This window comes from Lampetra fluviatilis, chromosome 16, assembly GCF_964198595.1.
Source record: "Lampetra fluviatilis chromosome 16, kcLamFluv1.1, whole genome shotgun sequence".
Classification (NCBI taxonomy): Eukaryota; Metazoa; Chordata; class Hyperoartia; order Petromyzontiformes; family Petromyzontidae; genus Lampetra; species Lampetra fluviatilis.
Window position 1 is genome coordinate 11,794,557 of NC_136290.1, and position 23,400 is coordinate 11,817,956.

At 46.8% G+C, this 23,400-nt stretch overlaps 2 protein-coding genes across 2 annotated transcripts; both read right to left on the reverse strand.

The window, feature by feature from the left end:
• Positions 1 to 3,342: 3,342 nt before the first annotated feature.
• On the reverse strand, positions 3,343 to 11,903 carry NDUFB2 (NADH:ubiquinone oxidoreductase subunit B2). Its single transcript, XM_078863722.1, has 3 exons — positions 11,777 to 11,903; positions 7,669 to 7,810; positions 3,343 to 3,662 (listed from the first exon to the last, which is right to left on the reverse strand). The coding sequence occupies exons 1-3, from the start codon at positions 11,851 to 11,853 to the stop codon at positions 3,588 to 3,590; spliced, it is 294 nt and encodes a 97-aa protein (XP_078719848.1). The 5' UTR covers positions 11,854 to 11,903; the 3' UTR covers positions 3,343 to 3,587.
• Positions 11,904 to 14,734: 2,831 nt separating this feature from the next.
• Positions 14,735 to 22,017, reverse strand: LOC144936414 (D(4) dopamine receptor-like). Its single transcript, XM_078863463.1, has 6 exons — positions 21,775 to 22,017; positions 20,750 to 20,862; positions 19,098 to 19,379; positions 17,630 to 17,882; positions 16,240 to 16,348; positions 14,735 to 14,958 (listed from the first exon to the last, which is right to left on the reverse strand). Exons 1-6 carry the CDS (start codon positions 22,015 to 22,017, stop codon positions 14,735 to 14,737), a joined length of 1,224 nt encoding a protein of 407 aa, XP_078719589.1.
• Positions 22,018 to 23,400: the final 1,383 nt, after the last annotated feature.

The following is a 23,400-nucleotide window of genomic DNA, read 5'->3' on the forward strand; positions in this document are numbered from 1 at the left end:
GCACTATACTGCCCTTTCTCACGCGCCTAACATTCAAGCCGAATGGTTACATTTAACTTTGGAATGTAACCGAGCAAAAAAGAATATACTATTAAGTTGTTTGGATGTGCATTCCAATCGTGACCGGCCAAGTTAGACCATCAACTCGCCACACTTGAGAACCCGGCTTAATCACGGGTGGCCAGCAATACGTGTCTCTGACCTAAACTAAACTCTTTGGTTCTTTCGGTAAAGTCACGTAGGTAGAAAATAATAGATCACGACGTTTCGATCGCAACACAAGCAACCATCATCAGGTAAGACCAGCACAGCAGGGGAAATGCTGGTCTCACCTGATGGCGGTTGCTTGTGTTGCGATCGAAACGTCGTGATCTATTATTTTAAACCTACGTGACTTTACCAAAAGAACCAAAGAGTACGGATTCCTGCAGTCACGAAAGCTTCAAATCAAGACTAAACTAAACTTTTTTTTTTATTTTACCAGGTAAGGTCCACTGAGCTATGGAGCTCTTATTCAGAAGCGACCTGGCCACAAATGATAGCTCAACAAAGTGGCTTATCGCGTGGCAATTTGTAGCTGCCAAATACTCTAAACGCACGTTTTTAACTGTGGAGGGCAAAACCAGAGGACCCGGAGAAATATCCACTCGACCACGGGGAGACCACGCAAACTTTAAATATACAACAGGCGTCAGGGTCGGTATCGAACCCATGATGACTGCATATCAGGCGAGGGAGTTAACATCTCGCCACCGCAGCTCGTGTCCAGACGCTAGAGAGTTGCATCACACGACCGTGAGAAATGACAGCTTGGGGAGACCTTCATCAAGCATTGAAGTTGATAGAAGTGTGCTCATGATACATCCAAATTGTATGTTCTCGTCCGATTAACTTTCTGAACACCCTTCATATGGGTCTGTCATACGCAGCACACACGCCCATAAGAAAGCGTTGCAGCCCACAGAGCTAACGCCGCACGCCACCTACAGGAAGTCGTCAATCATTCCATTCAATCGTGCGATTGCAGAGCGCGAGCTATGGCATTATTGAGGTCTACTACTCTATGCTGGATAAAACAATCACACTTTCAGTGCTAGTCAGCTCGGTGAAAAGGTTCAGCTTTGTGATGAGTCAACATCATCGGCCATGATCAATCCACTGCTGGATGCCTCCCAAACTCATCGCCATCTCTCATGGCCTCAAGAGACAATATCATCTCACTCCTGCACGCCAGCCACGTTCATCGCTGCCCACTTGGGCGTTCCCCTCTTTGGCTCCCACTCTCTCTTCAGTCTCTATCAATACCCCACCTCGGTGTGGTGAGATGTTAACTGCCTCGCCTGGTATGTTGGACGTCGTGGGTTCGATCCCGATCCCCACCCTGATGCCTCTATATTTGGAGTTTGCATGTTTTCTCTCTCTGTGGCCACGTGGATTTTTCTCCGGGTCCTCCTGTTTTTCACTCCCCATTTAGAAACATGCGTTTAGATTATTTGGCTGCTATACATTTCCACGTGATAAGTCCCTTCGATTAGCTATCATTTCTGGCCAGTTTGCTTCAGTGGGCCTTAAATGGTAAAATAAAAGTTGATCTTACCTGCCCAATCCACATTTTTCTGAACATTCAATACAAAATCTCTTAACTTTCATAAGTTGTCTGATCCATGCATCCTTCCTCGGTGAAATTCCAAGCATGCACCTCACCGTACTTCGTTGCGCACTTTCCTGCGCATTATCATTGCTATATTTTGTAACGTATTGCCATATGTGGGTACGTGCACTGTCGTGTCCACGAGTGCTGACGGAGCTTCATTTTCCAATGTACCCAGACCACCGGTCGACAGTAGGTGGCATGCAACTCGTAGCCCCAGCCAGTAAGAGGTATTCTGGATGTGGTGGGGCCGGGTGCAGAATATTCTGGGTCGCTGACCAAAATAAATCTGGTTATCATTAAACCTTCGGTGCGATTGATGGAGCTCTGGGTAAGGGCACACGAGTTGGACACTGGGTAAGCATTGCTACTAATTGCCCACTAGTACTGCACACCTGCATGCGTGAAACATACAGCCAGTGCACTATAACGAGAAAGCCAACTGCGGAGCAAGACAACTCGTACACACACACACAGGCAGCGAAAACCCACTCTGGTATTACATATATACGTGATCCGCACGGTTGGCTACGTACGGTGCGAAAAAAAGTTCAACATATTTAAATTAGTTTAGCCTGCGGATCTATTCTTTATAGCGCTGGAATACATACAGTATCTCCAAGCACTTTACACACTCAACCTAGCAAATATATTATCACTGGGGAAAGATAATGGAGTAGCAAAGGATGAATACATATCAAAACATGATCACCGCGAGCGTGCGGTACACTTTCAATGCAAGTTATGGTGACCGTATCTCCAGATGCGCTACACTAAGTAGTTTCGGCACATTATGAGTTAGAACGGATTACATTTTTTAAGGTTGCGGGAATTCTCCACGACCTCACGGATGATCACAGTAGCGCTGTACTTTGTTTTGGTCCATCCTGTTTGGGTGGCGTGTTGTGGTATTTTTGTGCCCAAGGCCTCTCTCGAGGCAATGTCCCTGAATGGTCTCTCACGTGGTGTTAAATTAAGGACATCTACGACAATTTGTTCAACGGTTCCCCAAGGGTAGTGGAGCCTTACTGGCAGCCTCAAGATTGAATATCTACCGAACGTCGCTCGATGTTTTGGGATCCAGCTCAAGGGGCCTTGATTCCATTGCCTTGAGCTGAAACTAAATAACATTAGCCTGCAGTGCAAAACAAGTGTGCGGATCACATATAGATGCACCGCCAGAGTTGGCTGGATGGCTCAGAGGTCAGAGTTCAGTGCCAGCACCACCGATATCCTGGAATCTCAGGTGTATAGAGTTGATGGTCTTGGTCCAGTCACAAAAGCACACTCAAAAACACCCATCACGTTAAATTTGACTCTGCAATAAATTTGGCTAAATTCCAGTAATACGAATTGAGCTGTTGTTTGACTGTCATGCAATGAACGTTACTCTCAGTACCACAGTGGGTGAGAAAATGCTGCCTCTCTTGTGTGTGGACCAGAGGAAACTTGAATCTACTTCCATGGGCTATTCTCTCACATGCAGATTTGCACTGATCTGAGAGAAATCTGAACATATCATTCATGGTATCAAATTATGCCAATTGCACCATCCGGATAAAATTTAAAATACAAAACAAACAGAGATAACAAAACAACAGATGCCCAATACTGCCATCACACCAAACTTGCTCCCCCTATTTAAACAACTTCACCGATGCCACCTATACACAAACACACAACCAGACCAATTTCATTCTGACAGCCTTTAATCTTTCTTCTAATTAATTTCAACGTTGATAGAATTTGCTGGAGTATGTACAGGTCCCCCATCGTTGCCCAAGGCCCCGTAGGTCGGCACCCGTGGCCACATGGGGGGCACCATCAGCAGGAGAGTTGCAGGGGGGGAGGGGGGGGAGGGGGGGGGAGGGGGGGGGAGCCGGGCAGAGGGGACGCACGCGAGAGCTCGGCTGGCAATCCAGGTGTCACGTGCACATCACTCCTCGTCGTCTGGTGGGATGCCCAGCTCCTCGTTCGTCCACTTGGAGGGGTCGGGGTACGGGAAGTGGCCCTGGCCGTGAAGAGGAGGAGAAAGAACACACAGCAGCGTGCGGGGATTTAGATATTTCCAGCAGCAGACACGAAGTTTCAATAATTGTTTAATATTCTAAGAATGGCCTACCATGACCGCAACACTCAACAACAAACCACACGAGTCGATGAAGGCCTCTCCAAGCCATCACCGTCTCTGAAGCAGCTGCGATGTATCAATCCAGCAAGCACCTTACACAAGAGCCGGGTTCATCGCTCGATCCGGCAGGTTCCTTCCTTTGGCTTGCCACCCCATCATCAGCCTCGACATGAATGCTCGTATAACAGGATGAAGCGAGAAACAGGCATTAGGATTTGGCATGGATTAATTTGTGGACGCTGATTATAGGAGTGCTGGGTAATCCGTTATACGAGATGTTTCACTGTAATTGGTCGCCATTTACTTTAATCTCTAACAGTGGTGGGCTTAAGGGGAACGCAAGAAGTTATTATGTCACCTTTATCACGACAGCATTTTTAAACGAAAGCAAGTCTCAGCTCGACACTCACATGTGCACCGAGTATTATTCTCGCAGTTTGCATGATAAGCCCCTTGTAATTAATATTTTACAGTTGAAGCGAAAGTCCTGGGGTTTGGTTCAAACGTCAAGTGCACTCTTGTGCACTGCAAACATTAACCGTAAGCTTGCAGTAGCTTGTTGGTAGGGGAGATTAGATAATCTTGTGCAAATTGCATTAAACCCAGAGATCTGAGTTGACTCATGTAAACCACCTTTATTATGAAATAAAAGTAATAATTTAGATTATTATTTGGTTCTTTCGGTTAAGTCACGTCTAAAGATAAAATAATAAATTAAATTAAATAATAGAATACGACGTTTCTATTATTTAATTTAATTTATTCTTTTATCTTTAGACGTGACTTAACCGAAAGAACCAAATAATAATTCCTGCAGTCACGAAAGTTCTAAAATTAAGATTGAATAATTTAGATGATACGCAGAGATGATGGTGGCTTGAGGAGGCTTTCATTCAACAGTGGAATGATCATAGTTAATGATGAAGCATAGATAATGGAAGTAAACAGGAAGTAGTGGCAAATCATCCTAATTTTTCGAGGAAAAAAAAAGTAACTTGTGCAGAGAGTATGTATGTTGAACTTCTTTTGCACTGTACGTAGTCAACCGTGCTAATCGGAGGTGCCGGGGTAGGACAACAACTATGACCTCCCAGCACCTCCACATAAATTAGGGTCAGATGAGTTCCACTGTATTCAGTCACAACTTGCCTGAATAGTGCTCGGATGGGTGACCACCATGCACAACCAGGTTGTCATAAGGCTTACGGGGCTACACAGTGCTCAGGAGAGGGTGGTGTCACAAAATCCAAGGTCGTACTGTGATTCTATGATCTCACATGTACGCTCAACACCTTTACCAGCCCGCACGAACAGAACGTAAAGTACGGTAAAAAAAAACAGTGACCCCTAAAGTGTGAAGAATGCTCTCATACAACAGTAAACTGACCAAAGAGCCGTACACATGCAGAGACCGCTCACGAACAAACTGCACGCCAACATTTCAGGCTGTCACGCCAATTTACACACAACAGAGTGCCATGTGTCGCCGACAAAGGTTTTCTAAATTGAAAACCGCACTTTCTGCAAGAGACACGTCTTGCCAAAAAAAAAATGGCTCGCGTATTCTAAGATCCCGGCGCCCACCAGCCACGGCAAAATCGTGTAAGTGATCCAAAAATCAACAGAAGGGGAGGGGGGGTCTTAATCCTGCCCCGGCATGTCACGGCACAGACAACTTGGCCATATTTTGTCCCAAATAAAATGTTCCATTGTAAACATCAAGGCTGGCAAGTAAAGGCAGGTGCTGCTGATCATATCAAGCCCAACGGGTGGGGGCGGGGGGTCAGAGGTTTTTCTGTAAAACTTGCCCTTTCCCGAAAGACCCAAAGAAGTTGTCCTTTCCCCTCGCTTGCTATGTGCCTCGTGGGTACTGCCGAGTTGGGATCGGTGTTTCTACATGCACGCATCCGTGTATTAAAATAGAAAAAAACAGCTTAGCGATGACATGCCTCTTTGGTTCTTTTGGTAAAGTCACGTAGAAAAGAAAATCAAAAAATAATAGAATACGACTACAGTGGCACTGTCTTTCTTTTTGTCATTCTTTGGAGGAGCGTGGTCAGCCAGGTGAGGTATTGGCTGTTGTGTAGTCCGGCTCTGTAGGTTGTGTTGCATTGTGTTCATAAGTTTACCGTATTGTTTTTTTTCTCATTCATTCTTACCTGATAACGGTTGCTGCTTGTGTTGCAATTGAAATGTCGTATTCTATTATTTGATTTGATTTTCTACGTGACTTTACCGAAAGAACCAAAGAGTAATTCCTGCAGTCACGAAAGCTTCGAATCTAGTTTGATGACATGCCTCTTCTCAATTGTAAGTTAGAACTTTCATCTCTGTTCTCATACACTATTGCACGTTTTTACTGGACGGTTTCATACAGAGGCAGTGTTATGGAAATGAGCTCTCTCCTCATCTCAAACCTACTCCCCTCCACACACTCTCTTATCTCACTCCTAATATCATAATCTCACTCCGCTCCCCTCCACGTACTCTTTGGTCGAGCAATCAGGGCTTTCTGTCGAAGCCCCAGTCAACTTTTGCTGAGTGGAAAGTCAATGATTCACCTCTGCTACCCTCAGTCTGACTCCCCTTCATCCAGCCAACCATACCATACTGTGTTCAAGTCAAGGCTCTATTGGATTCAAATCAGACATTACTCAATTTATGCAGCTTCAAATTCAAAAGTTGTGCGTCCCTGTGCGAAAATAACATTTTCACCATTACAGTTACGTAATTCACTGTATACATTACAAATCCCACACCCATGCACGCACCCTAATTGTTTACAGATAAATAATGCCTTCAAACCAAGCAACTCCGATCGCACATCAACAACAGACATGGACTGCATAATGAAAACCAAACTGAGGTGGTCATGTATTGTCTCAACAATACAATGTTACACACACACGCTGGGCCACACACAGACATACTTGAGGGTACAATTAAAAGTAATTAAAAAATATTTTGTTTCTAAATAGCTGGCTTATATCATCATTATCATCAGCCATGATCGCTGGATGATGGCCACCCTAAGCTGTCACCATTTCTCACATTATTGTGATGCTGTAATCTATGTAGTATTGATCCATGTCTGCAGTGAGTGTGTCATTTTTACAGTCTGCCGATGTTAGCAGTTATTTTCGACTCTCTGAGTTACATTCACTCCCACAGCCACCGTTGTTCGCTTTCCTCGATGTGGCGGTGGGGATCTTTCCGAGCTCTCTCCGATCTTACAATTACAAGCAAATTTCTTACATTGACATGCTAATCTCTCACAATACAATGGCCACCCCCACAGATTCGTTTGTCAAGATTTATCCGATATTACATTGACATGCAAATTTATCTCTAGCCCCCCCACTGACCCTTGGGCTACACCCATCTCAAACCTTTATAACTCCCTGCCTTAGCAGCAGTCCCGCCATATATTTTTCACCTGATGACGATTGCTTGTGTTGCGATCGAAACGTCGTGATATTGTTATTATTCTATTCTATTATTCTTCTATCTACGTGGCTTTACCGAAAGACCCAAAAAATATAAAATATAATATAGCCTCATTGATTTCAAATGTTTGTCTCATCAGCAGTTCTATCTTTACTATTGGCTTAAGTGTACATGTACAGCCCTTTACCATCCACTGCTCATTCAGGGCTTTTCCACGCCATATGGGTCATGACAGTTGTTTAGCCATACCTCCCCACACTGGTCAATGTGGGTTGGTGAAGCCAGGGAACGGAGATGTGATAGCACAGAAGTTCAGTACGACAGATTTTGCTTATTATTTCCATAACTTACAAGTAAACCAGTATTATTATTATTACTACATGTGTGGCTATGTGGATGGTGCGAGTGATCTCTGGCACGGGCTATGTGCGATACTCACGAAGACTTCCTCCGGGGTGTGCCACATGTGCCAGAAGATCCAGAACCACATGAAGCTGCTCAGGAACATGCCGTAGCGCACGTAGTAGGGGTCCGGGTCTGTGGCTTGGCGATAGCGCACTGCGTGATGCCCGCCGCCAGATCTGTCAGACACGGTATTAGCCGTGATCAATCCACACCTGGATGACCTTGGTAATATTCTTGGATTGTGAATACATTTCCAAAGTTGGAGAACATCAATGTCACCTTATGTAACACCACAGTTCAGGTGTCTGTAAATCCACTTGAAGACAACATACCTATGAGTACAGCATGCCTTATAAAATCTTAAATGTCTCATTATTACCATCAGCAGCCATGATCTATCCATTGCTGGATGAAGGCCTCCCCCCCCAAGTCATGACCATCTCTCATGGTCCTGCAAACAATCCATCTAGCTCCTGCGCACGAGCCAATTTCATGTCTCCTTCTCTGCAGGTAGATGTTCTTGTGGGCTACGCAGTTGTTTTTAAAGTGAATATTGAAGTGAAAGCAAGCCAACTAAAATAACACTGTGCAACAAATTGTGTTTTATTTTTTTTGTTCCTCGATAGTAAGTGTTATTTTACAATTTCTTATGCCTCAAAGGTACACAAAACGGTTATTATTCCCCACAAACGTTGCTTTTGTGACGAGGACACAAAAGCAAAGTTAATAATCCTACTCCATTAATAACATTGTATAACAAATTTTAAATGTTTTTGTTCCTGGGTAATAAGTGTTAGGGGCCGCCCATAAATGACGTCACGCACCTGGGGGGAGTCAGACATTTGTGACGATGTGTGATGAGGGGGGGGGGTTGAGAAATGTGACGTCACATCAAAATGCGCAACTTTAAATAAATATAGACAACACGTTCTACTTAAATAAATAGACTTTTAATAAATGTTTTCTCCTACATCAGAGTGCAGCGCCACATTAAATACGCACTGCAATGACAATACTTTAAAGCAATTTAAAGCATGTTTATTTTTTTGGGGGGGGGGGGTCAGAGCTTTGTGACGTCATATTTGAGGGGGGATCTGACATTTTGTGACGCCGTGTGATGAGGGGGGGGGGGAGGTAAAAAATCGTCCAAAAATCGCGTGACGTCATTTATGGACTGCCCCTTATTTACTAATTGCCTATGCCTCAAATGTATAGAAAATGGCTATTATTCCCCACAAACTTTGCTTTTGTGACCCAGATATATTTTTTTATGTACCTATTGCAATGAGAAAACGTGGTGTGCATTTGTGTCATTCCTTCACGTAAAGTCCTGGTCACAAAAGCAAAGTTTGTGGGGAATAGCCGTTTTCTATACTTTTGAGGCATAAGCAATTAGAAAATAACACTTACTACCCAGGAACAAAAGTCGTGTTAAATCATGCGCGGTTATGTAACTGGACTAGAAACTTGAGAATAAATAAATATGTATATGATATAAATAGCATTTGACAAAATTTTATGAGACGCAATTACACGATTTATATGAAGGGCCTTCAGCTTAAGGTGACAAGCGATGCTTTTTAAGAGTTAGTGCATCACACAAATGTGTGAGACAAGATTTCCAGCAGGTAGCTGTACAGCAGGTAGTTTCCTGAATCCATCTGTGCAGCCCTTTTGAAGATCCTCTCGTATTAGCAGATTTCACCAGGTACTCCAGTTTCCTCCCAGGTGCAAAACACTTATTTGAATGTAATTTCACAAACATCCAAATGCAGCAGGAACCTCCTGAAAAAGATACTTTGAACAATTTACTTGATAGAATGCTGTAATTTTCATCATTAAAAGCGACTTGTAACCACAAATAAACTGAGCATAATGCAATTACTATTAAATTTGCAGCCACTTACAGCAAGCAGTGCTTCGTTTTGAGTTTGCTAGCAAGGATTGCATTCACTGTGGGTTATGGTTTCTGACCCATTCACTTTCATCAATTAAACTATAAGCTCTGTTCCAATAATGGAACATTCTTCATTGCTTTTGTGGCCACTTGCTAATGGCACCTTGGCAGACCTTGTTGTGGCATAACACCTCTGACAGCGATAAGCTGCCTGTGACAAAACACATCCAGCTGTATTTATGCTCCTGGCACAGATCTGTATATCGAAAATATAAATAAGCAATCGTCGCAAAGGATCGTTATTTTCATAAACTCAGTGAACAGTGTACACATTTATAACAATAACACAGTCTTTGTTTGTAACATATCTCAAGTTTATATGGTATACAGGGCGATACAGATACCAAATTTCTAATAACCCTCTTACAATCGTCTCAACTGTGAAAATAAAATTGTGAAATCGATGGCTCCATATCTTACATGTAGGGCCTTTTAAATGAAATACAGCATTGTCCAAATACGTTTTTAAATATTTTTGGGTACGGTATCTGTAAATGGATTACCCTCTATTGATCAAACAATCTTGTGACATTGAACGTCGTAATTATAGCCCCTAGAGCCGGTGGTGGAAATTTAACATTTCTTTAGCCGATGGTGGAAAGTTGGCATTTCTTTAGCCGATGGTGGAAATTTGACATTTCTTTAGCTGATGATGGAAATTTGACAATTCTTTTGGCAGAATTGCCAAACATCACATTTTTTTTGCAAACGCCTAAAAACGAGGCTTGAGATTTAGTGAGTTTCCTGGATGAAGGAATTATAGCGGTTCACTTTCACTGAACCTCGAGGGATCGCAATGATTACTATTGCATGGTGGATAATTTACGACTGTGTTCATATTGATGTCAGGAGTGATTGATGATAACCAAGTGAGAGTCTGGGCCCAAGCTTAAATCAGTGGAGCAGTGCACAGCTATGTTGCCTGTACTGAGACAGTGCATCTGCTTTCACTTCGAGAAGTGGAAATTACACACACGTATGGGCAACGGCAAGTGTATATCTAAGAACTCAAATTACTTCCAAAAACCTACTACTCATAGGACAATATAGTACCGTCAATCCACTGCTGGATGAGGGCCTCCGCACGCCGTTGGGCTCGTGGGGGGTTATTCGGCGACTATTTCGCGCTGCAGAGTGCGGTCAGAATAGACGTGGCGAGCGTAGAAAGTACAGCAATGAGGTTATGCTGCGCTGCCCTCTGCTGACAAGACCACACGTTTACGTATGGCCTGTCGCCTATCCCACACACGATTTAGGCTTTAACTCTGCTCGACGAGATTGGGCACATTTCAGGTGATTTGGTCAAAAGTTCCACCAACGATGTAGATATTCGGTTTTTTAGGTAGTGTAGTTTTTTTAAAGCTATCGGTAAACACCCGAGTCCGTAATGATTCTATATTTGAAGTTTTCGTGGCTGAAAGGATCCATACTCTTTGGTTCTTTCGGTAAAGTCACGTAGGTGAAAATAAAATGAAAATAACTAAATGAAATCACGACGTTTCGAAAGCCTCCGTCATCAGGTAGGACAGCCACAGCAAGAAATAATTTGCTGTGGCTGTGTTGCTTCCGAAACGTCGTGATTTATTTTTGTTATTTTATTTTTATTGTTTTTATTTTCACCTACGTGACTTTACCGAAAGAACCAAAGAGTATGCCCCCGTAATGATTTGAGCGAGTACATATTTATCGAATAAGTCAATGGCTGGAGAGTGCTTTGATAGGTGCTCACAATGTATAAGCAGGTGCTTATAGGCAGCGGGGGTAGGCTGCGGGCAGCAGAGCAGTGCACCGATTTACATTGTTGACTGTACTTCTACGCTCCCGCGTCGACGGTCCCCGCCTTCGAAACGCCACATTGACCAATATGGTGAAGTATGACCACCCCCCAACCGCACGACGTGGGGAAACCCTCAACCAGCAGGGGATATTAAAAAAATAAACAAGGACAATCAATGTACGAGTGTACATACAAATAAACCAACATCAACAAATAATCGTGAAATGTATTTTTTTTTAAATCGATAAACGTGACATTGAAACCCAAGAACCCTAGCACAGGCTTCACCCTGACACCTAGGCCGCAAGAGTTAACAAGCTCAACGTTTTCGCTTCTAACTTGGCTTTTTTAAAAATTTCTTTCCGCAAACGTTGAAACCGCCACCACCACCACCACCACCCCCCTCACCTGCGGACGGGGACCCTGAGAGGGGTCACCATGGCCCGGCGCGCCGACAGGGCCGCCCTGAGCAGCGGTGACAGCATCCTCCCCGCTGAGGCCGGGGACGCGACCTTCCCCGCTTGCCCACTATGGCGGTGACGTCACCGGCGAGTTTGCGGTGACGTGAGCAGCGCCGGCCATCTTTGGTAGGGGTTCAGAGTGTGGGGGGGGGGCGTGGGGACTGTCACGCACAGACCAAAGATGGCCGATGATTCCCTGACAAAGATGGCCGATGGCACCCCTGACAAAGATGGCTGATGTCCCCCTACTCTTATGTTCTTTCGGTGAAGTCACGTAGGTAATAAAACAATACATTAAAATATGGCTAACAGTGGTGAGTCAGATGGGCACCGGTCCTGATCCCAGAATCGTGGCAGTCTGGGGAAATCTCTCAAGTCATTACAAGCTTTGTTTTTCGTCACTTGTGCAATATTAATATTCCACGAAAGACGAGGCATTTACACGCAGACCTCTCGTTCGGTCATTGTGACTTTATTTTTCGTTTGTAGCGTATGTTGACAAAGAGGCTTTTTATTAAATTGTCATAATTGATAACAATTTAAATGTACATCAATTCAAGAAGCGCTGTACTGACAGATGTCAAAGGTATCCATTACAACTAATATCGACACCTAGAGTGTTTTTTAAGTGCACAATATACACAAGCATTGTGGTTTATATTGCAAAGAAAAATGTGATTTAAACATGCACGTGATTGCATGCGTTTTACGAAATACCTGTAACATGTACAACAAGAAAAACAACAATAGCAGCAGTCATTCCCTCGCTGACACCGCATTTTGTGCCAGGTTAGGTGCACTTTGAGGTAATCACGTGAATTGTCAAAGGCTGTCTGCTGGCATGAGGAGGTTCCGGGACACGCCCAGGTGTTCATTTGGGTTAGCCGACTTGAGATGAATGGCAGGTGTACGTACATACACACACACCTGTAGTAAAGTGTACAAATCAAGATTAAAGTGTACAAGTTGCAATGGGACATGAAAACACTTTTGCAATATCTGTTTCTTATTAAACGCATGTTTTAACCGAACCTTTGGAAACCATCATCATTAGATTAATCAAAACTGATAATGACATGTTCTTGGTTCTTTCGGTAAAGTCCCGTAGAAGGGAAATAATATTTTTTCTTGTTTTATATTTTTATTATTTTATGATTTCCCTTCTACGTGACTTTACCGAAAGAAACAAGAATATGAATCCCTGCAGTCACGAAAGCTTAAAATCAAAATTTGATAATGACATATTAAACTTTGTTAATTTAAGAAGAAAAAAATTGTCACAATTTTTCTAATAGGCTCCATTTTAAAAAAATCTGGAATGTTTATAACCGACATTAACAGAACATCAGAGTTAGTTGAGTGAAGGTCACAGCAATCATTGATGTGTGTTGAACTTCTTTTGCACCGTACGTAGACAACCGCTATACATCTTTTTCAGGAGGGTCTTGCTTCAAATGTTGGGCCACTTCCATTTTAATCGTGTTGTTGTTGGTGCTTCATGGAAGGACGGTGCCTGCATGAAAACATGCAACTACAAATGATCTGCAACCCACTTGCTGTACTGTCATATAGAGGCGACCGACTTGTGTCTCGTGAAAATCGTCATCTCTGCTGAATCACCAACCCCCGGTTGGACAGGTGCTGCATCTTGGACGAATTTCCTCGGAGCTTTAGGGTCGGGAATCCACCACCCTCGCAGAGACCTGTGGAAATGTCGAATCGTCATCATCACACATCGCCATTTCTTCCTTCCTTATGCTAGACCCCACAGCTACTGAAAGGTCAACAACCATAACTCAAGGTCTGCTAATTCATCAACATCATCATCGTGACGGTCCAAGAGATCATCGTGCCAAACGTCACTGATGCGACCATCACTTCCCTCCTGATAGATTCTGGAATTATTTAAACAAATTGACACTCGTTTTCCAAAAAGCTGCCCTTACACATCATCAACACATTGGATTTGCGGTGAGATTAGGCTGCCTATGGCCACATCGTCCGACATGTCTGCAGTCATCCCGAAAGCTTGAAATCCAAGCAGGATTTAGTCTGGATGTTGCTTAGCTGGGCGACAACTATGCACAACACGCGTTGCAGGCTGCTGTGGCGTTACTCTGCGGGCAACGCTGCGAAACACCATGTTACTATACTTTATACTTCTAAGGTTGCACGTACTGTACTGTATATGCTCAACCACCTTCGCCAACTCGCACTAGCCAGCGTGGTGAAGTATGGCCAAAATTACCCCCACGACCCTGACGATTAGCACAGTTGGCTACGTACGGTGCGAAAGAAGTTCAACATACGTCCGTATATCCAGCAACGGACTGACAAAACTGGTCTGTTACATGTACATAAGATCACTATCTAATTTCTTTTTAGAATGATTCCGCATTTCTCGCGTGCCTTGTGACAACCATTCCAATTAGCCGGGGCGCTTGTAAAGATGCTCCATCAATTGAGTTCATCATGCGCGAGCAACCGATTGACTAACTGTAGTGTTAAATTTAGATTATTATATTATTTTATATTATTATTTTATTTTATTTTTATTATTTTATTATTTCCCTTCTACGTGACTTTACCGAAAGAACCAAGAAGATAACTGTAGTGTGCCCATTTATACTACTATGTGTACTGAACATTGAACTTCGTTCGCACCATACGTAACCAACCTTGCTAATCGGAGGTGCCTTGGACTAAGGAGCCATATACATCCATATCAGATAAGATTGCGAATTACACCTTTTTGGAAAAGGGATGCACGCACCGGTAGGAGAGGTTGCAGCTCGGGATGACTTCTCTGTTGGCAATTGACAGATTTTCTCGCATCCCAGCACCCATCATCCCCACCTCTCTCTCTGCGCACCCCACCACCACCACCAACACCTCCACACGATTGTCAACAACGGCGGCGACGCGGCGCGCTCCGGCAAGGGCAGCGTCTGTGGAGTGCGCGCCTGAAGTCCGGGTTGAAGGCGGCGTAGATGAGGGGGTTGAGGGCGCTGTTCACGTAGCCCAGCCACGTGCAGGGCCCGCTGGCCAGCGCAGGGGTCCGGCACGCGGGACACATAGCGTGGGACACGTGCACGACGAAGAACGGGGTCCAGCACACGAGGAATGCGCCTGGGAAGCGGGGTGCGTAAAACCGATGCCGCAATGTTAATTGTACATCGGCAAAAATCCACCCGTGTATTTATAATAAAGCGGGGGAGGGGGGGTAGATACAAATGTGTCGTTAAACCCGCCACCACCCGACACAGCGACTGAAGGGGGGTGGGGCAGTGCTTTGTGACGTCATATTTGAGGGAGGGTCTGACTTTTTGTGATGCCGTGTGACAAGGGGGGGGGGGGGGGTCAAAAATCGTCCAAAATCGCGTGACGTCATTTATGGATGACAGTGATGCCGCTGCTGCTCCTGATGATGATGCTCTTGCTGCTATCGCTGATAATTATGATTCTGCTGCTGCTACAGCTCAAGATGATGGCTTACGCGTATAACATATGGCATAATCACCACTAATCTACAAGTTTGTTTTTTAATCCAGTGTTATAGGCTGCCTACATACGAACCGAGCCACAACATTTCCTATGCGCAAAGCGTGCAGCTCGCATGCACGTGCACCCAGGCCAGTGGTGAAGCGTAGGTGGCATTGGAGCCCTGTACAATTGAACCCCATTTAGGAGCCCGGTGCCTTGGCCCCGCCTGGCACGTGAGCACACGTGCAGTTGCACCACCTGGCACACTCGATAGCCAAGCCACTGAACCAACCCTTAAAATGCAATTCAAAGTGGAAGCGCAGTACAGAGCAAATGGGTAATCTCAGAGTGTCCCGCAGAGATATGGTCCGATCGCTGAGACGTAAAGAGAGATTCAGATTGTTTTTTCAAAAAAGATAAACAAGCGACAGAGATGAGACACTTGCATACCATGGTTTAAGATTATTTAAACGACAGTGATGAACAAGGAATAGAGATGAGAAAGAAGTGGATAAGAGACACAGATTCGTGATATGAATGAGCATGATCGAGATTAAAGAGCTGTAGACAAGAGATCCACACGAGTGGTCACCGGTGGCATCGTAACTGCAATCGGCCAGTTGGCGCCGCAATATTGTTGAGAAAACAAATCCCATGCGGGTTCTCAGGGGGGCTCCAACTCGTAACTTTGGTCGAGGGGGGGGGGTGAAAGCATCCCTGTCCCCCTGCTCGTTACACCACTGGTGCAGTACTGCACACACGTATACAATACAAAGTGGAAGTACTGCACACACGTCCAGTACTGCATAGGCGTGCCCTACCAACTAACCGCTAATTAAAAAAAAACAGAGCCCCACCAGTGAATCAAGTTAAAGACCCCCCACCCCCACCACTGTGTATGGAGCATCTGAACTCACTGCATCTTACCGATGACGATGGGAAGCACCTTCATGGCTTTGCGCTCTCTTCGGCCGATGAACCGGCTCGGTCTCATCCCACTCACCTCCTCGGTGGTGCCTCTCCTGCCGCACGAGCCCTACGGACCGCACGCGCCCCCCACCCCCCCCCCCGGCTCCGTGTGAGTAACGCGTCGTCGTCATCGTCGTCGTGGGGGACGCACGGCACGCGGCGCGGACACCCTTGATTTGTACCGCGTGCTGGAGCGCCCTCTCCTGTCGGGCACAACGCCGACCCAACTGGAGCGATCGCGCAATTAATCGCGCGCGAGAATTGCCCAGCCCGGTGCCGAGAGGTGGGGCGAGATGTTATAACTACCTCGACCCCGGTTCGATCCTGACCCTGACGCCTCCTGTATAGTTGGAGTTTGCATGTCTCTCTCCCCGTGGCCGCGTGAATTTTTTCTCCGGGTCCACTGAGTTTTCTCTCCGCATTTAGAATCAACGTGTGCGTTTAGAGCAGTGGTTCTTAACCTGGGGTGCGCGCACCCCCTCGGGGTGTAATATGTCCTTTCTGGAGGTGCGAGACATGGCCAGAGTTTTTTAGAAGGTAAATAATCGAAGCACAGATTAAGCACGAGCACGTAAGTACAACTACTTTGTTTCAGCAAACCCGGTGTATTTATTAACATTGTACGTTTTGTTGAAATTGTAAACCAAATGGGTGCAAGGCTGCATGAAAAGTTAAGCACCAATTAGAAAAATTGTCTGCTCTTCATGTCCACGTGACAAGCCACTTCGTCGAGCTGCCATTTGTGGCCAGGTCGCTTCTGAAAAAAAGCTCAGTGGGCCTTACCTGGTCAAATAAAAATAGTTTAGTTGTACGTTAGATAGCAACGCAGCAAGTAGATTGCCGACATACGTGCACCGCTTTGCGCGTGTTCCCTCTCTCTCTCCCCACGTGGTGTTTTCTTCACACTCTGCTGTCTCCTCCCAAGCACAACACAACGACCTAAACGTTGATTTTGGCGAGCACCTCATTGCAGAGACTCAGTCCGTCTCATTTGCGTGAACCAAACAACTCAACACGTTCATCAGTAACAACACTGTGGCCTTTAAAGGAAAACACATCTATATAATAGGCGACATGTCGGGAAATGGCCCTTCGTAGCAATTATGCTAGGTGCATTTGGTGAGTGGTGGAAATTCCACATTCTTATTGTAAAAATGTCTCCATATCATGGCACCATGTTGCCAAGAACACAATTAGTAAATTCTATTTTTTACTCGTTTATAAATTCACCGATGGATGAAGGCCTCCCACCCATGTCGTCTCATGGTGGGTGTGATGTCGCTCGTCACTCATGCTAGCCGTGGCCTGGAATCAAACTCAGGTGGCCACTCCAACCTGACCCCTTCACCTGCAGGTCGCGGTGAGCGCTGTTCATGGTGCTGCTGGTGGGGTTGGTGAAGGTGCTTGTATGCTCCTCCTTCGTCTCATCCTGATGATGATGCTGCTGCTGCTGATGATGCTGCTGCTCCTTCTCACCAGGGATTGAACTCTCACCCCGGCAGGTTGGAGACCCACTCGGCCTCACAACTCCTGCGCCGCTGAGCTGTCTCGTCCGCACACTCTCCTTCTCCTGGCTACGCCGCACGCTGCTGCTGCTGCATCTGAAATGGCCGGCGTGCATATTCATAGCAATAACAATTATCGTGATAATTTTCAGCACTTTATTATTCTACTTTTGGATAGAGGCCCTTCCCACGCCGCGTCGGCTAAGGGAATTGTTTGGCCATACCTTAGAACACTGGTCAGTGCGGGTTGTAAAAGACGTGGCCAAGGATTGGTTCAGTTATAACTCGCCACTGATGTTAGCCGTGGCCTGGAATCTAACTCTGAATACTGGGTTAATTGCGCGGGTATTGGACTTTATATCGCGTAAATATTGTCAATAATGGCTCTAATTCTAGATTTGAAGCTTTCGTGACTGCAAGGATTCATACTCTTAGTTTTTTTTGGTAAAGTCCCGTAGGTAAAAAATAAAAATTAATAAAAGTAAAATAAAACAAATTAAAAAATTCACGACGTTTCGGAAGCAACACAAGCCTCCGTCTTCAGGTGATACAGCTTTCGTGGCTGTGACGGTTCCACCTGAAGACGGAGGCTTGTGTTGCTTCCGAAACGTCGTGAATTTTTTAATTTGTTTTATTTTACTTTTATTAATTTTTTTTACCTACGTGACTTTACCGAAAAAACCTAAGAGTAATAATGGCTCTACTTCATAGCACCCTGCCTAAACGGCGCGGGGCCAGTGGTGGCTATGCACGTGGCCTGTGATCCAGCACTGTGGGGACAACAGCGAGGGTTGGTGGCTCACCGCACAAATGTTGTGAAACTCCCTTCCCGTGGGCGTCGAGGAGGAGAAGGCACTCGAGCGAAAATATGGACTAAGATCGTCTGTCCCCCCTGTGTGCGATAGACCAGGGGTGGGCAACTTGTGGCTACGGAGCCGCAGGCGGCTCATAAGCGACTGCTTCGTGACATAATTTATTAAGGACCACCGTCTCGTATTCACGTGCATTGCGGCTCTTGAAACATTGAGTTGTTTTTTCAACCCCCTGAGATAGACTGGGGTTTCCCTGGGTGCTTCGGTATCCTACCACGGGCAAACACTCATTAACAAGATGAAAACATATATAGAGAGGACGCCAGAGCTTGGGCAATTGTCAGTCGCCGGCTCGCCGCCTGGTTGCCTTCCTGGCCGTCTGTGTTTTCTTGCGCCTTCTGAGAATATTGCGTGCATTTACAAGTTTATCGTATATATGTGACACATTTGTTATTTTAAGTCCAACGCAGCAGCAACGTCACCGAATAATTTATCTTACTTATGCCGCGCACTCCATCTCCGTAGCCCCCGGCAGACGCAGCAGTAGAGCGCGAGCATGGCCGGGCAGGGCACGAAGAAGGAGCACACGGACGAGAAGATGACGAAGGCAGGCCGCTCCAGGCGGCACACGGCCGGGTCGCGCTCCGGGTTCGAGTTCGCACCCAGGGCCAGGGGCGAGGCGAGCGCCAGGGAGAGGAACCACGTGGCGGCGATGAGGGCGGCCTGGCGCACGTTCACGCGCTTGTGCTCGTAGCGCAGGGGCGCGCGCACCGCGATGAACCTGCTCGCGAACACGCGTCCGCGCGCGTGCACACGGAGACGCGCCTCCGATTAGCACGCACAAACGACTAGCACGTACGGTACACATGTACATGCACGCGCACGCATAGAGACGGACCATTCGTGCACGCGTAGGGAGACGCGCATGCACACAATGGACAAAGATCCCCCATATAGCCTTGACAGGCTGTTGGGACAAGTGCTGTTAGCAAGCACATATGAAGAACGTCATGCCCTGGCTGCCTTTGTATCCCTCATTGCGATTTTTTTACACATCGCACCAGGTACTCATTTGAGGCTGAGTCGACCCAGGGGAAGCCCGAGACCGGTTCGGATAATCGTCACTGGTGTTGGCCGTGAGCGGGAATCGAACTCGTGTCGCAAGGTTCATACACGATCGCTCCCCACAATGACTGCACACACAGACAACTCCCCATCACATAAAATTTGTCTCTGGATTTAAATTCGCTTTTCTTCAGTTCTGAAAGTGAAAATATGTTGCTTTGAATCTCGACTTAAAGCTTTCGTGACTGCAAGAATTCATATTCTTTGGGTCTTTCGGTAAAGTCACGTCGATAGGAAAATAATTAAAATAATAAAATAAATAACATAATAACTATATCCCGACGTTTTGATCGCAACACAAGCAATCGTCATTAGGTGAAAAATATAGTGGGAGAGCTGCTGAGGTAGGAAAAAAAATATTTGCTTGTGTTGCGATCGAAATGTCGTGATATTGTTATTATTTTTTTATTATTTTTTCATGTTTCTATCTACGTAACTTTACGGAAAGACACAAAGAATATCTATTACTTTAACTCTAATGTGATGAGGATTACTCTGCATGTCAGAGCAGGTATAAAAGTGCTGTTCCCTACGTCACTCGAAGAGATCTCAGCGGTAGCTCCGTTATATCCACTTCCGTCGACCACCTCTAATACGAAGGGTTGCACTGTTGTGCAAGAGATCCAAGTGGATTCATCATCTCATTACATGAGGCCGATATGACAATCGGGCTAATATTGGACATGTTTTTTCCCTCTAAATGTTATCATTGAAAAACGCCGCGTAGACACTGAAAAGCAGTGTTCTTCATCGCAAGGCCCGCGTGCCACTGGCGTTCCCTGGTCGCCTTTAGTGCAGTCCCTGACGTTGTGACCCACGACGATACACAGAGAGTGAAAACACCGCCCATCATCATCATCATCGTGCTGCTGTCACCCCCCCCCCACACCTCCCCAGTGGTTTCAAATGTTGTGACGGCCCTCGCACTGATGATGAAAAACAAAAGAACAAAAAAGTTAGCGAAGATCACCGCTGTAGACGAACCAAAGTGACACCTTAAGCCAGGCTGTGGGTGGTATCTGACACCTGTCGAGGCTGATGGCGCACAGGTTGTAGATGGAGGCGGTGCACAGCATCACGTCCAGGGTCATCAGGGCGTCGCACAGGCCGCTCCCCAGGGTCCACACGCCGCTCAGGAACTGCTCGCACGGTTGGACGTTGCGTACGGTACGAAAAATGTTCAACGCACACACACGCTGTACGTACGCGCCGGGAGCGGACGGGGCGAGGTCGGAATTTCCGAGATCGCAACATCGCCACCATCATCCGCATCTGCATCAGCAGCAGCACGAACTAACTAAACTATAAAATAAGCTAAGACTAAAAACACACGACAACCACATTGAGCAACCAAGAACACCGCCACCCACCGCTACAGAGTCGGGCATAATCCACGACACGAACACCCCTTCACACAAAGACAAAGCTCCCCCGTGTAGCCTTAACAGACTTAAGGGGCAAGTGCTGTCAGCGAGCACCTATGAAAACCGGCACGGTACACTAGGGGGTGGGTAGCCAGCTCCACGCCTGGCCGCCTTTGTCTCCCCAGTGGCGATACTTACACACGTAAATCTCCTCCGTATCGCCCTAATAGCTTGTCGCCGCAAATACTGTCAGCGAGCACCTGTGAAGAACGGCACCGCACACGAGGGGGTGGGTGGCCAGCACCACGCCTGGCCGCCTTCGTCTCACTGGAGGCCATGTTTTAACACATCGCACCAGGTACGTATTTGAGGCTGAGTCGACCTAGGGGAGGCCCAGAACCGGTTCAGATAATCGTCACCGGTGTTGGCCGTAAGCGGGAATCGAACTCGGGTCGCCGTGTTCACAGCGCAGTGCGCTACCGCTCTCCACTATTTACACAAGACAAAGATCCCCCGTATAGCCTCAACAGATTGTTGTGACAAGTGCTGTTAGCGAGCACCTATGAAGCCCGAACCGGAATAGCGCGCGATGGGGGGGGGGGGGTGGTGGCCAGCAACCACGGCGCACACAGAGACACACGCGGACGCGCGATTTCGTGACCCAACCCAGCCAGCTCAGCCACCCACCTCCGAGTAGACGAACAGAGGCAGGACCAAGATGCCCACCAGGAGGTCGGCCACTGCCAGGCTCACGATGAACCAGTTGGTGGCCGTGCGCAGGGAGCGCTCGGTGGTCACGCAGAGGCACACGAGGGAGTTGCCGAGCAGAGTTGTCGCGACGAGACCCACGCCGAGCGCCAGTGCCGGGTAGCTGAGTCGCTCCTGTCCCTCCTCTCTCCCGTACGGCTCGCCGGAGCTCAGGTTGCGCATGATTGACTGATAGATTGGGGCTCACTGATTGGGTTTAGGTGAACGGCGTGCGCTGTTCGCGCGCGTGTGTGTGTGTCGAGGTGGGGGTTATTGCACGTGTGTGTCTGTCTGTGCGTGACAGTGAGTCGACTTAGTCTTAATTGACGACCCGGTGCGGCGTGTACAATATCAGCACGGGGGAGACAAAGGCGGCCGGGCGTGGTGCTGGCCACCAACCCCCTCGTGTGCCGTACCGGCCTTCATAGGTGCTCGCTAACGGCACTTGCCCCGACAGTCTGTTAAGGCTATACGGGAGATTTTCGTATTTATCTTGTATAGTATGAGTGTGTGTGTGTCAAATACTGTTGGAAAAAATGTAAACTTGCCCGGAAAACTACGAGACTTGTCGACTATGTATGAAATATATTAAGTATGTAGATGTACGTGGCACATTGGAGTCACAGAATGTTAATGAGTTAAGCTTTCTTATCACTTATGATATGTGCATGTATTACCCTTTCATTATGCAATTGCTGCTCCTGTTGTTGTCACCTGTGTATACGAGACAGAGGCTGCTGTTGTCACCTGTGTAGACGAGACAGAGGCTGCTGCTGTTGTGTCACCGGTGTAGACGAGACGGAGGCTGCTACTGCCGCTGCGTGCGATGCGAGCTGCAATGCTCGCAGCTCCGAGCTCGCAGCTCCGAGCGGGGGGGGGGGGGCTCGCAGTCAGGGATGACGCTCACACGCAGACTCGCACGCAAAAACAAAGAACGCCCCCCCTCCCCCCGTGCACTCTTAAAAAAAAGATTGTTGGGGAAAGTGATGTTCGCGAGCAACTATTGTAGATGGAACGGCACACGAGGAGTTATGGGTGGCTAGCACCATTGCCCAACCACCTTTGTCTCCCCAATGGCGATGTATAACCTAGACATCGCACCGGGGAAATAATTTTAAGGCGCCGTTGACCGAGGGGATGCACAAAACCGGTTCAGACACCACTCGCCTCTGATGATAGCGTAGTTGGGATTCACACCGATGTCGACTACTGTTGGTCACGGTGGGGCGGGGGGGGGGGGTGGAGGAGGCGGTGTTTAACCATACTTCACCCCGCTGGTTGTTAGCGCATGGGCCGGTGAAGCTGCGGTGAGCCTCTAGCCCAGGTTCAGACATCACTTCACCACTGATGTTAGCCGTGGCCGGGTAACGTGATTCAAGGAGCTCGGTTCATAGGGGAGACCGCTGCTCACCACAGCGCCGTGGTAATAAAATGCTGCACAATATAATTGGGAGTGGGGGGGTGGAAGGAAATAGATAATTAAGTGACGTTCAAAGGATGTCATGTAACCCGGTGGGAGGCCCTTTAACCCCCACGTGCTCGCTGTGTCTCAGCAACACGAGAGGG

What these genes read in the sequence shown, in the direction of transcription:
- NDUFB2 (XM_078863722.1), bottom strand. Translation starts at nt 11,853, where the DNA reads ATGCTGTCACCGCTGCTCAGGGCGGCCCTGTCGGCGCGCCGGGCCATG. An exon ending in CTCAGGGTCCCCGTCCGCAG is followed by an intron (nt 7,811 to 11,776) that starts GTGAGGGGGGTG and finishes CGTGTCTGACAG; the next exon opens with ATCTGGCGGCGGGCATCACG. An exon ending in ACACCCCGGAGGAAGTCTTC is followed by an intron (nt 3,663 to 7,668) that starts GTGAGTATCGCA and finishes CTTCACGGCCAG; the next exon opens with GGCCACTTCCCGTACCCCGA.
- LOC144936414 (XM_078863463.1), bottom strand. Translation starts at nt 22,017, where the DNA reads ATGCGCAACCTGAGCTCCGGCGAGCCGTACGGGAGAGAGGAGGGACAG. An exon ending in CTCTGTTCGTCTACTCGGAG is followed by an intron (nt 20,863 to 21,774) that starts GTGGGTGGCTGA and finishes CCGTGCGAGCAG; the next exon opens with TTCCTGAGCGGCGTGTGGAC. An exon ending in GCGCTCACCGCGACCTGCAG is followed by an intron (nt 16,349 to 17,629) that starts GTGAAGGGGTCA and finishes TGCGGTCCGTAG; the next exon opens with GGCTCGTGCGGCAGGAGAGG.